This window comes from Marmota monax, unplaced genomic scaffold (assembly GCF_021218885.2).
Source record: "Marmota monax isolate L192 unplaced genomic scaffold, Marmota_monax_Labrador192_F-V1.1 WCK01_AAM20220418_F8-fsc00038, whole genome shotgun sequence".
Lineage (NCBI taxonomy): Eukaryota > Metazoa > Chordata > Mammalia > Rodentia > Sciuridae > Marmota > Marmota monax.
In genome coordinates, this window is record NW_026692498.1 from 10,127,182 (window position 1) to 10,142,677 (window position 15,496).

The window sequence follows — 15,496 nt, forward strand, 5'->3', positions numbered from 1 at the left end:
GCGAGCCTTTTCCGCGCAGGCCAGCAGGCCCCACCCCTTTCTTTTTCCAATTCAGCGCTGCTGGATACGGAACTGTCGTGCGTATGCCTTCTGTGTCGTCCTCACTTTCCGGCTGTTTTCTCCATGGCTCTCCCCTTCCCCCCTCCCTTCTCTTCCTGGCGGCTTACTTTGCGGCAGCATCGAGAGCCCCACCCCCTTTCTCTGCGGAATCACCATGGCGGCTGGGGTAAGTTTGCCGGCTCGGGTGATCCGGTTCACCCTATCCGCCGCCATCCTCTGCCGGACTGGGTCCAGTCGCGGTCAGAGGAGTTCTGGAGCCAAGTGGATCGCTGATTCGGGGTCTACAGACCATACTGTCGGAGACAGGGTTCCTAGGGCCTGGAGGGGAACTGAGGCTGGGGCTCTCCAAAGCCAAAGGTGGAAGGTTCTGGGGTGGAAGAGAAAAGAGATGTTGGGTTCGCGCGCTCTGAAGCCTGAAAAAGATGGATCGGCTTCTTTGTGGCTTTGAGAAGTGTGATTTGAGCAGGTTGATGGAACTTTTGTGATCGTTTTGCAGGGCAGCAACGGGGACAGGGTGAAGAGAGGAGGGTCTTTGTGGGTAGGGACGACTGGCAGTACTAAGGTTCATGTCAGAGAGGTTTGGGAGCGAGAAGAGACTCGGGACAGTGAAGTCGGGCTAATTGGACATCGCCGTTCGGTTTAATAGAGAACACACTTGGGAACTCGCTGCAGGACAAGACCGGAGGGATGATGTGCGCGACAAGGAAAGAACGGTTTTTTAGCAAGAGTAGTAAGGAAGAGAGAGCATGCCATTCGATATTAACGTGGCTGTTTCGAAGGGCACTTGGAAATCTCCCAGTCTGTGTGCGTGCCTAGAGATAGGGCAATGCTTCTGAAGCAGTGCGCAGCTCAGCAGTAGTCAGGCGTTTAGTTCACCTAGAATGAATGAAACAAGGACTCAGGAACGGGAGGGGTCTGTGTTTGTAGGCAGAGGAGTCTGATGGAACCTGAGTTTCTGGATTTCTTGGAGGTGTACTTGAGGGGAAGAGAATGTTTCTAAATGTCCTTAGGGAAGGTCAGATCTGTCAGCAGGCTTTATTTAGCAGTTGGTATGTAGTTCTGTTCTTGGTATTTCAGAGGACTCTGATTACGTGTGACAAATACCAAAGAACTTGGTTCTCCCGTCGGAGTTAAAGTGAATTGAACAGATTGGAATTACTCAGGAAAGTCCTGGGGAGGGGGTGGCATTTAGGACTGGGACCCTTCTATTCATGTTTTTATTCTCCTCTCTCTTACATAGACCCTGTACACATACCCTGAAAACTGGAGGGCCTTCAAGGCCCTCATCGCTGCTCAGTACAGTGGGGCTCAGGTCCGCGTGCTCTCCGCACCACCCCATTTCCATTTTGGCCAAACCAACCGTACCCCTGAATTTCTCCGCAAATTTCCTGCTGGCAAGGTGAGTAGGGGACTGGAGAGGAGCTTCTGAGCCTGAGAACTGAAGAAGCCCTGGGATTCCATCACTTTGGAGATGACATCCATCTTTAAAAGGGGACTTCCCATGTTGTTTTCTTTCACATTTCAGTAATTTAAGAAAAATTTTACCATGAGATAGTTGTAGATTCGTGTGTAGTTGTAGAAAATAGGGCTGTGGTTGTGGCTTAGTGGTAGAATGCTTGCCTAGCATGCATGAGGCACTGGGTTCGATCATCCACCACATAAAGGCAAAATAATGTGTCCACCTAAAACTAAAAAAATACATAAATAAATACTTTTTAAAAAGAAAATAATGGAGATACTCAGTGATTTTAAGCAATTCAGGGGTTTATTTGTCTTTGTGAGAAAGAACGTATTTTAACCAAGTGTTACCAGTACAAATATATCAAGTACTTACTATAAGTGGGATTCTTACTCCATCCAAGAGGCTTCTAGAGGTAATAACCATACTCAGAGTAGAGGAGATAAGTGCTATGTGGACTGCACTCCAAAACTTTTCAAAGATTTAGACATAGATGTAAGACTTAATTTCTGGCCTTCTGATTATTTGATTGAGGGATTTTTATACAGATATTCCAGTATCCATAATGTTTGAATTGTTAGTTCAAATATTGTGAATTCAGATTGCAAGGGATATGAGTTTTGGTTCTTGAGTTTCAGATGGTATGATTTGGAAAGCAAGGGTTATTAGTCTTATATAAATATTTTTGTCAAAACAATTAGGTTCTTGGAATTGGTTAGTGAGAAATCTGGTGTAATTTATCTTTTCATTACTTTGTCCTCAGGTTCCAGCATTTGAGGGTGATGATGGATTCTGTGTGTTTGAGAGCAATGCCATCGCCTACTATGGTAATTTTCAAGGCTCTACAGGAATGGGAGGGTCTGAAGGTGGGGACATAGGAGAGGATGAGGGCAACTTGCAGTGGACAAGGAGGAATTGTCAGGGACCTGGATTGGTGTTGGCATAACCCCAAAGTTTTGACCTTTGTGTTCTACCTCTGCAGTGAGCAATGAGGAGCTGCGGGGAAGTACTCCAGAGGCAGCAGCCCAGGTGGTGCAGTGGGTGAGCTTTGCTGATAGTGACATAGTGCCCCCAGCCAGTACCTGGGTGTTCCCTACCTTGGGCATCATGCACCACAACAAACAGGTGAGCTTTAGAACTTGGGGAGAAGCCAAGTGCAGAGGTGGTATCTGTTCCTGAATGTTGGAGAGGAGGAAATAAAACAAAATGAGAAAAAGATGTGGGAATGCAAAAACATAACCTTTGAATTTTAAGTTTGGAGCGGTGAGCAATAGATGGTTTATGGGTTCTTGTCAGATCCAGTGGAGGTGGTTCCACTCTTAAGTGATCAGAGGTGGGATTTCTGCTATAGGGAGGTTATGCCAGATTTTCGGGGGATAGGGGGAGTAGTTTGACCAGATGACCTTTAAGTTTCCTTCCTATAAATGATTACCATCAGTACAGTGGGAAATGAAGCCAGAGAAACCATGGAGAAGTTTAACATCAAGAGCTTCATTCATGATGCATTCAGAATGATCCTAGACTAAGGGTGGGGATGAGCCAGGATACAGTGGAGTACCTACTTTAGTTCTGTTGGTGAGGGGAGTGAAGAAAAGAGATTGGTAACTGCTGATTAAATTTGAGTGTTTAAATCAATAGGCCACTGAAAATGCAAAGGAAGAGGTGAGGCGAATTCTGGGGCTGCTGGATGCTCACTTGAAGACGAGGACTTTTCTTGTGGGCGAACGAGTGACACTGGCTGACATCACAGTTGTCTGCACCCTGTTGTGGCTCTATAAACAGGTGATGTTTATAAAGAACCTGTTTAGCAGGGAGTAGATGGGTATTCGAAACAAAACGACAAAACTTCCAGGTTATCCTGTGTTCTGTTGAGGACTTCATTGAAAGGGATGAGATAACAGCTCAGTCGTGGGAATCCCAGGATCGAGTTGCTATTAGTTTGTTTGGTGAATGAGATGATTACTGGTTCCCTTATTTACAGGGAAGGCTGGTTGAACTTAGTTATGAAGACAGGATAGAGTGGTGACAGAGCATTGAGACCTTTTTGGTACTGGGGCTTGAACTCTAGGATACTCAACCACAGAGTCACGTCCCCATCTTACCACCTCACTGTTTCTGAGGCTTGCTTTGAACCTGCAATCCTCTTGTCAGTCTGCAGAGCTGTTGGGATTACAGGTGTGCGCCACTGCGCCCAGCGCCTTAAGACCTTTTTGGGGGGTGGTTTTGGATGCAGATCTGAGTTGTATTGGCTTCGGTATAAAGTCTAATTACTGCCCAGGCTATTGGATCAAAAGAGAATGACATTGCTGATTTTCAAAGAACAGCTGTGGATCCATTTAGTACCAGAACAATAATGTGATAATAGCAAAGATAAAAGTACCCACTGCATGCCAGGTCCTGTTCCAGGAGCCTCACAAGGATCCTACAGATGCTTAGACACAAGTAGTGTATGTGAGGAGGAATGTAACTTGCCCCACCATGGAGCTAGTAAGCACTGGAATAGAGTTTGAACCTAAGTACTGTAGAACCAGCATTACCGACTGCTGTGTTCTGAAGAACTGTCCGTTCTAAATTATTTATACTTTTTGGTACTGGGAATTGATTCCTGGGGTGCTTTATCACTACACCCCCAATGCTTTTTATTTTTGAGACAGGATCTCACTAAGTTGCTGAGACTGACCTTGACCTTGTGATCTGCTTTAGGCTTCCCAAGACGATGGGATTACAGGAGCATGCAATAGTGCATGGCACTCATACTTTGTTGTTGTTGAATGCTCATTATTTTAATGTTTCTTCCACCCACCCTGCAGTGCTAGGGTTTGAACCCAGGCCTTTGCACATGCTAGATATGTGCTGCATGTACCACTGGAGCTATACCCCTAAACGTGTAAAATTTGATGATAGTGCACGCGCGCGTGTGTGTGTATGCGCACGTGTTAGTATGCATACACAGATAGTCAGTGCAGATAATTGGTATCTGTGGTATCTGTAGTGGTTTTGGAACTGGGGATTGAACCCAGGGGTGCTTAACCGCTGAGCCACATCCCTAACTTTTAAAAAATTTTTTATTTTTTAATTTTTAAATTCTTATGTGGTGCTGAGGATTGAACCCAGTACCTCATACATGCTAGGCAACTGCTCTGCCACTGAGCTACAGCCACAGCCCCCCAGCTCTTTTATATTTTATTTAGACAGGTCTCACTAAGTTGCTCAGGGCCTTGCCAAATTGATGAGGCTGGCTTTGAACTTGTGATCTTCCTGCCTTAGCCTCCTGAGCTGCTGGTATTATAGGTGTGTGCCACTAGACTCAGCGGATACTCTTAAAAATTCTTGGTTGTCGCCCTTTGTTAGTCTCAAGTTAAAAAAAAAATATATTGACGTGAAATTTAAAAGATGGAGAACAATATATATGTGAAATGCTTTGTAAAAGAGCAAGACACTAAAAATATTTTCACCACATAGTTGATAGTTAATGGATAATGGGACCAGGTATTCATTAAATTGAACTGGATTGCAAAGATAGATTAGTGGTGCACACCTGCAATCCCAGCTACTTGGCAGAAGAATTACAAGTTTGAGGCCAGCTTGGGCAACTTATTTCAGAATGAAAGGCCTGGCGATGTAATTTGTTGTAGAGCACTCGCCTAGCATGTGTGAGACCCTGGGTTCAATCCCCAGTACTGCCCGCCCCCCCCCCCCCAAAAAAAAAAAATGAAAGGGAAAGATATAGTAGTCTCTCAAGAAAAGATGATGCTATAAGATGCTGTTTTTTGGCCTTTGGGAGGAAGGAAAGGACTGGAGCTTTGGTGGAGAAAGATGTGTTTCCTAGACTCTGCTTTGAGTTTTGTTCAGGAACTTCTTTTTTTTTTTTTTTTTTAAAGAGAGAGGGAGAGAATTTTAATATTTATTTTTTAGTTTTCGGTGGACACAACATCTTTATTTGTATTTTTGGTGCTGAGGATCGAACCTGGGCCGCATGCATGCCAGGCGAGCGCGCTACCGCTTGAGCCACATCCCCAGCCCCAGGAACTTTCCTTCTGCTAACTTCATTTCTACCCTTATATCCTGGCAGGTCTTGGAACCTTCTTTTCGCCAGGCCTTTCCCAATACCAATCGCTGGTTCCTTACCTGCATTAACCAGCCCCAGTTCCGGGCTATCTTGGGTGAGGTGAAACTGTGTGAGAAGATGGCTCAGTTTGATGGTAAGTCTAAGGGGATAGAGGAACATGTGGTCATGGTCACAGTCTGGTTTACTCCTTGTTAATACCTTGTTTTCTTGTCCAATCTTTGGATCCACAAAATAGTAGGATATCACAAAGTCATTCATATTTTATAAAGTGTTTTGTACATGTGTACTCATTTGCATTAAAATGTATGAATTGTGGTATATACTGTATTTGTTGCCCGGGTTGTATGCTGATCTTGGTGAAGGACATGTGTTGGCGGGGCAATGTGGTATCTGGATTGCTTAATTGTCTCATCCATTTTCCTCGTTTCCCTGCTTGTTGCTGCCTCGTTTTAGAAGAACATGGCAGGATATTCATTTTCTTACCTTCCTTTCCACCAGCTAAGAAGTTTGCAGAGAGCCAGCCTAAAAAGGACACCCCACGGAAAGAAAAGGGTTCGCGGGAAGAGAAGCAGAAGCCCCAGGCAGAGCGGAAAGAAGAAAAAAAGGCAGCTGCCTCAGCTCCAGAGGAGGAGATGGATGAATGTGAGCAGGCACTGGCTGCTGAGCCCAAGGCCAAGGACCCCTTTGCTCACCTGCCAAAGAGGTAAGATTAATGGAGCTTGTTGTTCTCAATTCTGTGTGTCTCCCTCATATAACTAGGGCCAGAATTTTAGGTTATCTGTAGGAAATGGAGAGGTTTATTTAATTGAGTCTTTATTTATTATCATTGTGGTGCTGGTTATGGAACCCAGGACCTCACGCATGCTACATCCCAATGAGCTATATCCAGTCCTTAATTTTAAAATAAAGCAACTTTCTCAGCTCTTACTAAGAGTTGGGCAAATTTTGAAAGTAGAAAGCCAGTTCCAAATACATCCAATGTTTTGGGGACATTGGAACTCCCCTTTCCCCCCATCTACTCTGTAGTGTTAGGGATCAAATAGGGACTCACATGCTAGGCAAGAACTTTACTACTTTACTACTGACCTACATCAGCCTTTGGAACTCACTTTCTAACAAATGAATAGGCCGGGACAGACTTTGGGATGGAGGTAATTTGTGTAGTTGAGCACAATACCTATATTTTATTTATTTTTATGTGGTGCTTGAGGATCGAACCCAGTTCCCTGCACGTGCTAGATGAGTGCTCTACCGCTAAGCCACAACCCCAGCCCGGTAACTGGTTTTGAGTGTGCTCATTTTTTTTTTTTTTTAAGTTTTGTTTTCAGCCCAAGGGCGGTTTTTTTTTTTTTTTTTTAAATATTTATTTATTTATTTTTCGGTGGACACAACATCTTTGTTTGTATGTGGTGCTGAGGATCGAACCCGGGCCGCACGCATGCCAGGCGAGCGCGCTACCACTTGAGCCACATCCCCAGCCCTTTGAGTGTGCTCATTTGATTAAGAGTTTCCAAGATCTCTTAGAAGTGAAAGATGGAGAGAACCTTGGGTCTGCTGTCCAGGGTTGGCTTTGCTGAGGCAGTTAACAACAGAGCAGGATTCTTTGGTTATTGGTTATTGTAAGGAATCAAACCACAAAAATTGCTCCCTTTAAGAGAAAGGATGAAGATTGTGGTTACATAGTGTCTGTTTAGTGCATTGTTAACAAACTTGGGTCGATGAATCACTGAGGAGAAGGAAATAGATGGGACTGGTCACCTGTGCCCTCTCTTCAATAAATGCTGAGGTTCTTAAAGAATAGAGGAGAAAAGGGAAATTTTTGGTGTGAAAAACATAGTACACCAGTGTTTTTTCAGTTCTCTGTCATCTGGCCTTCAGTCAGTGCCCTAAGTCATTTTATTGGGAGTTAAAACAACATGAAAAGCCCAGTGTGATGCCGCATGCCAGTAATCCCAGTGACTTGGAAGGCTGAGGCAGGAGGATTGCGAGTTCAAACCTAGCTTCAGCAACTTAGCAAGGCCCTAACTAAGCAACTCAGTGAGGCCCTGTCTCTAATAAAATATAAAAAGGGGATGGGATGATGTGTTCATTGGGTAATTTCCCCTCTGTTCAATCCATGGTACCAAAAATAAAATGAAAAACAATATGAGAAATACATTTTCAGGCTGGGGTTGTGGCTCAGCGGTAGAGCGCTCGATCCTGAGCACCACATACAAAAATAAACAAATGAAATAAGGTGTTGTGTCCAACGACAGCTAAAGAAAAAAAAGGAAATACATTTTCTGTGGTCACTCTGCTTTGTCTCTCCACTCTTCTCACCCACTTTCTTACCTCCCAGGTCCTTTGTTCAAGACCAAGAAAGTTCCAGATGCAGCCTCTCTGTAACACACACTCCATGCTGGGGATTGAACCTAAGTCCTCACACTCAACCACTGAGCTACATCTTCACCCCTTTTATTTTATTTCAAGACAGGGTCTCTCTAAGTTACCCATGCTGTCCTCAAACTTGTGATCCTACTGCCTCAGTCTCCTTGGAATTACAGGAGTACCTCATTGCTTCTAGCTCTTTTAAGGCCTCCTGGCTAGACATGTTTCCCTAGCCTGTGGTTATTAAAGGTGGTTGGGGGAGGAGAGGGCAAACAACCATCAATATATAGTCATGAATAATAATAAAGTTTGAGCAGTTCAGGAGGGTATGGAAAAATCTCCAGTCCCTTTTTAAGTGATGGATGGCTGAGGTGTTGGGTTTTTGTTTTTGTTTGTGGTGCTGGGGGTTGAACCCAGAACCTTGTGCACGCTACACAAATACTCCATCGCTTAATTATATCCCCAACTTGGTTGTTGAACTTCAAAAAAAATGTTTCTCAGATGAGATTTCTAGTATTTAGAAAGGAGTCTGGGACCTGGGATTAAAGGGCAGATTCTTTGCTTTGTTATCAAAACCCTCAGACAGATCACACCACTTAACTTCATCTGTAAAGGGAGGAAGTGAAGGTAACAGTCTTAGCTCACGGGCATGTTACAAGAATTGAAATAATGAGATCTTATTGTAGTGGATGTTTGTGCCGATAACTGAATCAACTAAACAGTGGTTTTGTGGCACATGTATGCAGTAGATTTTTGAGCCACTAAATTTTTTTTTTTTTTTTTTTTTTTGTGGTACTGGGAATAGAACCCAGTGCCTTGTACATGCGAGGCAAGCACTCTACCAACTGTGCCCTAAAATGTTTATAAAGGTGGGGTTCTTTGTTTTGAACCCCCAGGGACATTCTACCAGTGAGACAGTGTCTCAGAATTCGAGGCGAGCCTTAGCGGGCCTCGGATTTGTGATTGTCCTTCCTCAGCCTCCCAAGTAGCTGGGATTGCAGGCGGGTCCACTGTATCCATCTGCAAGGACTTTTTGGGGCAGTGGGGATTAGACCCTGAGGTGCTTTACCATTGAGCTACATCTCTACCCTTTTTGTATGTTTTGAGACAGGCTCTGCTGAGAGTCTCGAAGTTATTGAGGCTGGCCTTGTACTTGGGATCCGCCTGTTTTAGCTTCCTAAATTGATGGGCTTATAGGTGTGTGTCACCAAGTCTGGCTACAAAGAATTTTTGATAGTATGTAACAATATTAAAAAGTTGTAAAGCAAAAACTGCATAGATCATAACTGCATTTTTTTTAAAGAGAGAGAGACTTTTTAATATTTATTTTTTAGTTTTCGGCGGACACAACATCTTTGTTTGTATGTGGTGCTGAGGATCGAACCCGGGCCGCACGCATGCCAGGCGAGCGCGCTACCACTTGAGCCACATCCCCAGCCCCATAACTGCATTTTTTTAAGAATGAAATGTAAGCAATTACTTATCCTGTTTACTGGCATTATAGGTAATTTTCTTCAGTCCATATGTATGTTTATAATTGACAAAAAGGATAGAACCTCAACCAAGGGGTGTGTTTCTTCCTATTTAGATTTTTATATTCTTGGCTTAATATGCCAGATTGTTTCAATGGGTTTTTCAATATCCACACTTGTTCCTGGGTACGGAAGGACAGAAGGACGTGAGTGTGAGATTGAGGTGGAGGTCCTTTGCTTGCCTTCCTGTTACTGTGTAACATGAAGAGGCCTGTGGTGTCGGGAGGAAACTTTGGTGAGTCAGTAGTAACTGATGTGGCTGGTAGAAAACAGCCCTGGAGGTGCTAGACAGAAGGAAAAAAGTCCTCATGGTGAGTCTCCACCTGGGGGCAGCAGTTAGCCATAGCCTTCGTGGAGCAGGACCCACTAGGCCCCTTGTTCAGACCCCTTCGCCTCTCCCCTCATACAAGTCCAATGACCATCTCCTTTAAACCAGCAATTTAAAAAAAAAAATTTTTTTTTTCAACCCTGAGTGGGGTTGAGCCCAGGGCCTTTTGTATGCACGCAAGGCAAGCACTCTACCAACTGAGCTCTATCCCCAGTCCCCCTAAACCAGCAAATTTTAAGTGAAAGCACTCTTTTGCTTCTCTTAGTCTGGAAGCCCCTTGCTGTGTCCAGTAGGACTTTCTCCTCATTGACTTTGTGTTTTCTTGCTCCTTTCAGTACCTTTGTGTTGGATGAATTTAAACGCAAATACTCCAATGAGGACACGCTCTCGGTGGCCCTGCCATATTTTTGGGAGCACTTTGATAAGGATGGTTGGTCCTTGTGGTACGCTGAGTACCGCTTTCCTGAAGAGCTCACCCAGACCTTCATGAGTTGCAACCTCATCACTGGTGAGCAGAGAGTGGGCTAGGAAGGGGTCTAGGAACAAGACCAATAGTGTGGATGGGCTGATTTCAAAGGCTGAATGTTCTCCCTCACTCCTTCAGGAATGTTTCAGCGATTGGACAAGCTGAGGAAGAATGCCTTTGCCAGTGTCATCCTCTTTGGAACCAACAATAGCAGCTCCATTTCTGGAGTCTGGGTCTTCCGAGGCCAGGAGCTTGCCTTTCCGGTGAGGAAGGTGGAGGAGAGGAGTCTCTTGAGGGCAGGATAAGGATACAGGAAGCACAGTGATTTAGGCTGGGCTGTTGGGCATTCAGGAATTCTGGAGTGTACATGGGAAGAGCTTTTCATGTTCACAAGATTCATGGGATCTGATGCCATACTTCTGAGCTGGAAGTAGCACAGGTGTGGGACAGTGTCTGGTAACCTAACCACATTACTTTTTCCTGGGTTTTTATCCTCAGCTGAGTCCAGATTGGCAGGTGGACTACGAGTCATACACATGGCGGAAACTAGATCCTGGCAGCGAGGAGACCCAGACCCTGGTTCGAGAGTACTTTTCCTGGGAAGGGGCCTTCCAGCATGTGGGCAAAGCCTTCAATCAGGGCAAGATCTTCAAGTGAACATTTCTTGCCATCACCTAGCTGCCTGCACCTGCCCTTCAGGGAGAATGGGGGTCATTAAAGGAAACTGAACATTGAATCCTGTCCTGTCGTGCCTCCTTTGTGAGTGGTGGCTCCTTCAAAGGGGACTAGATAAGCCAAAGCAGGCTGTTCCCTATGTCTACAGCATCTCCATTGGCAGGAGAAAAGTCTTCTGAAGAGCAGTATAGAGGCTTGGCCTCAGTTTTGCTTTTATTTTTGCCCTGTTTCCTATGGTGACTCTTCTATCTGGGAACGACGGGAAATAGTTAAGGTTGGGTGTTCATGAAGGGCTTTATCAGTACCATTTATTTATTTTCTTATTTGTTAGTTGGGGATGGACATATGCTTTTATTATTTTTTTTTTATATGATGCTAGGGATTGAACCCAGTGCTTCACACACGCTAAGGCAAGCCCTCTGCCACTGAGCTACAACCCCAGCCCATATATTTTATTTTTTGATATTGGGGGTTCAGCCTTCCCGGGGTGCTTTACCACTGAGCTACATCTCCATCCCTTTAAGTTTTTTGAGATAGGGTCTTGCTCTGTTGTTTAGGGCCTCACTGAATTGCTGAATCTGGCCTCAAAATTGGCAATTCTTCTGCATCAGCCTCCTGAGCTGCTGGGATTATAAGTGTACCCACTGTGCCTGGCCATAGCTACCTAATTCTTAGAAACCATAAACTAGACCTTCAGTAAAGGGAGAGAATACTTGGTAATGATGGGAAGAGCTAACATGTAGCTCACAGTGTACAGAGGAACTGTACGTTACAATTGATGTCCTCATTGTCTGCGAGGATTGGTTCTAGGAACCCCCTCTGATACAAAATCTTCACAATCTCCTGTCCCTTATATAAAATGGTGTAGTATTTGCATATAATCTATGTACAACCTCTATATACTTTAAATCATCTCTAGATTATTTATAATACCCAATATTATGTAAATGGTAATACTATATTCGGGAAATAATGATGAGGAAAAGTCTGGGCTTAGTACAGATGCAGTTTTCCCCCCTATTTTTAAACTTTTTTTTGGCAGATCTTGGATGGAACCTGGACTACAAGTGTGCTAGGCATATGCTGGACATGTGCTCCACCACCATCTCCAGCCCTGAATATTTTTTCGTGTTGAATTGGTTATATGTGTTGTAGAACCCCTGAGAGGACCAACTATTTCCTACAGCTGCTTGATGTAGGTAGGTGGCAGTATCCAGCAGGAAGACCAGGCATCTGCTATTTGGAACATTTCTGTTGGCTCCTACCTGGCTTCTGGTGAGCTTTGGTGGTGTGTCTGCTATTTAACAAAAAAGTAGGGATTCAAGATTTCAGTAACTTGCCTGTGGTCATCACACCCATCTGAGGTGGGCAAAGGCAGGCTATGAGCCTAGCGTGTGTCACTCTGAAGAGTACTGGACATGTCCTGCTGCTTCCTAGAATATCAAATGGTCATAATTGTCATTAACATTCTGGGGCAACCAATAGTTACTGGTTTTTTCCTTTGAGCTTATTTTATATCCTTTTTAGGGATTCTTGCCCTCCTACTTAACTGTTTTCCAAAAAGCAGTGATTGTCTCTCTGACAGTAAACCATTTAAGTTAAAAATTGGAAACTAGTTTTTTAATTCATATTTGAGGTACATGCAGAATATTCATGACTTGCCTTCCATCTCTTGGTTACAGTTTTACTTATTTTTTTCAGATCTCATGCCCTTAGTCCAGGTACAGAAGCGGGCTCTTGGGTTGGGATGGGAAGAAGGTGACCTGACCAGGCCTAGGAGCTGGGTAGGAGATAGGGCTATGATCTTTTTTTTTTTTTTTTGAGAGAGAGGAGAGAGAATTTCAATATTTATTTTTCGGTTTTTCGACGGACACAACATCTTTGTACGTGGTGCTGAGGATCGAACCCGGGCCACATGCATGCCAGGCAAGCGCACTACCGCTTGAGCCATATCCCCAGCCCCTAGGGCTATGATCTTGACCAGGAGTTTGGGGGGTTCTGTGAACCAGTGAACAGAGATCTCTGCTTTGGAATCCACACGGATGAGGATGAGTTAGTTTTTGCTCAGGTGTTGTTCCCCAGCAGCTTTTAAGTTGCAGATGGGTGCAATACCTTTATTTTTATGTAGTACTGAGGATTGGACCTAGTACCTCACACGTCCTAGGCAAGGAATCTACCACTGAACTACAACCTCAACCACTTGGCAGCTTATCTTGAATTGGAGCCAAACTTCAATACCTGTCTTAATTCTGAGTTTTCTGGTCTTAAAGCTAGTATTTGAGTGCTAAATGCTGGCTTGATGTACCCTTAGCTTATTGCTGGGACCTCACCAAACCTGTCAGACTCCCTAAATTCTGTTTCATATCACACCCCCTTCTTTGCTTGTGCAATCTTCACTCTCCTTAGTCTTTTTAGTAGCTGAAGATTTGGGCAGGAGGGCTGTTTTGCGAGGAGATTTAGATTTAGGAGGCAAGCCAGACCCTAGGAGGGTGGCTCAGCTGTGGAAAAGAAGTTATGCCTGGTGGGCAATTGCTTAGGCAGGAGCCAGGACCGTTCAGGAAAGAGTTTAGCATCAGGAGTTTTGATGAATGGGGTGGGGGTAGGAAAGGAGAAGCACATCTGGAGTTGGTTCTGTCCCCACCCTACCCCAGGGAGGCCTGAGTCACAGCACAGCCAATTTGGCCTTCCTTAGTCCCAGAGCATTTCACTGGAGCCTGGCCTTTCCCTGCCAGGGACAGCCAATCAGAGCCTGTGCCTGTTACCATTTCCAGGCACTTTTTCTTGCTTACCTGGGAGGTTCATTACCTAGAGCTGAAGGCCTGTGTGCAAACTGGCAAAGGCTGGGGGACCCGAAAGGAAGCAGGTGTTGGGAGTGGGTTAGGAGCTGAAAACAGGGTGTGATCTTGGAATACCAGTAGAATGAGGGAAGAAGGAGGCCATTTCATCCACTTACTGGGCAAAATGTCAGGTTGAAAAAAAATGTTGAAAGAAACTGGAAAAGGCCCATGGGCTCAGGGTTACAGTTGCCTCAGGTGGAATCTTTATAAACACTGAAGTGTGAATGGGAAGCTTAGACTTGATTCATTTAGATAAACTAGTAGATACTGGTTATAAGCAGCTAGTTAAGCTTTGTTGGAAATTATGCTTTAGTCACTTTTTAAAAAAGTTAAAACCTTTAAAGTTCTTCCAAGAAAGACCTAGATTGTCTTTTTTTTTTTTTTTCCTCCCATGTCCTGCTTTGAGCCAGAGCTGGACAGCTGCTACTCTCCCTTGGTCAGACCATCCTACCAGCTGCCCACATGCCCCAAATGTGCCACTTCCTCTTTTGAAAGATGGGGGGAGGGTCGAGAATTTGAAGGGAGAGGAATAAAGTGCTTCGGGCACTCCACCCAGTCATTTCTGAAATTAATACTGCAATTTTCATGGCAACTACCACTTTGTCCTCAGAACACAGAACTTTCCCTCCACACGCATCAGCTGGTCTTTCTGGGTGATTGTAGCTTCCTGGTCTCCCCCACTCCCTGGTGTACCAGTAGCATTCTGTGACTTCCCCAACTTGTTCTGGCCCTCTGCATGTTTGAATATAGTTCTGGGGTACCCACCCTGTTCTCTTCTTCCCCTAATGCTGCAAAGCTAAAATATTGGCGCTCCTGAAAGGTTAGAAAAACTGTGCCACCTGCTCTTGTCTGTTTGCTCTATTGGGCTGGCATGGCTCCCAGATTAGGCCATGGTTTTACTCCACAGGAATTACTGGGATGTCCCAGTGCCTCAGCACCCATGGGTTGGGTGAAGAAGGGGAGACAGGGGTGGCTAATGGGCTTTATTCACTAAGAGGGAGAATATCTTGGACAGGTGCTACTGGTTCGGTGGCAACATCCCTCATGACATTAGATATTTGAACATTCTGGGCCCCTTGCCCTGTCCTACTCCCTTTTGCGTGCCAGTGGTGCTGGGGATTGAACCCAGGGACTTGTGTGTGTGAGGCAACTGAGCTGTATCCCCAGCCCTCCTACTCCCTTTGTTTTCCTGATTGCTCAGAATTCCAAGTGGAGCCTGTTAACTACCTCTTTTACACAATGGTCTTTGGCAGTGTGCAGATCAGGGCCTGGATGGTCAGTTAGGCTTTGGGGCTATTTCTGATAGTATCTCCCATGGAATGTGCCTCTACTTCCAGCTGCCCCCTCCCCTCCGCTGCAGCAGCAGAGGCAGCTGTCATGTGAAGGCCTCTCGCTGGCTCAGCCCTTTTGCAATAATCTGGCTGGCTCTGCCAGGATGGGGGTGAACAGTGAGGATGGGCAGAGCCGAGGAGAACATGACAGGGCAGGGGAGCTGTTTGGAGGGTAAGGAGGGTGGTAGCCTTGGGGGAAGAGGGATGAGATGACAGAGGCTAGGTGGGAGGAGTGGAAGCAACTGTGCAAGCCAGGGTGGCAGAAAGATGAGCTTAGGGCTCCATCACAGGAAGTGGGGGCTGGACTTGGGCTGGAAACTTTCTAGGTGTAAAGGAGGGTTGGTTATAGCGGGACCCTAGCCAGGCATTCTT

At 45.1% G+C, this 15,496-nt stretch overlaps 1 protein-coding gene across 1 annotated transcript; it reads left to right on the plus strand.

Annotated features, from left to right (window-relative positions):
* Positions 1-71: 71 nt before the first annotated feature.
* Positions 72-11,017, plus strand: Eef1g (eukaryotic translation elongation factor 1 gamma). Its single transcript, XM_046445541.2, has 10 exons — positions 72-226; positions 1,301-1,459; positions 2,283-2,346; positions 2,502-2,644; positions 3,158-3,301; positions 5,592-5,721; positions 6,087-6,291; positions 10,151-10,323; positions 10,420-10,544; positions 10,780-11,017. The coding sequence occupies exons 1-10, from the start codon at positions 215-217 to the stop codon at positions 10,936-10,938; spliced, it is 1,314 nt and encodes a 437-aa protein (XP_046301497.1). The 5' UTR covers positions 72-214; the 3' UTR covers positions 10,939-11,017.
* Positions 11,018-15,496: the final 4,479 nt, after the last annotated feature.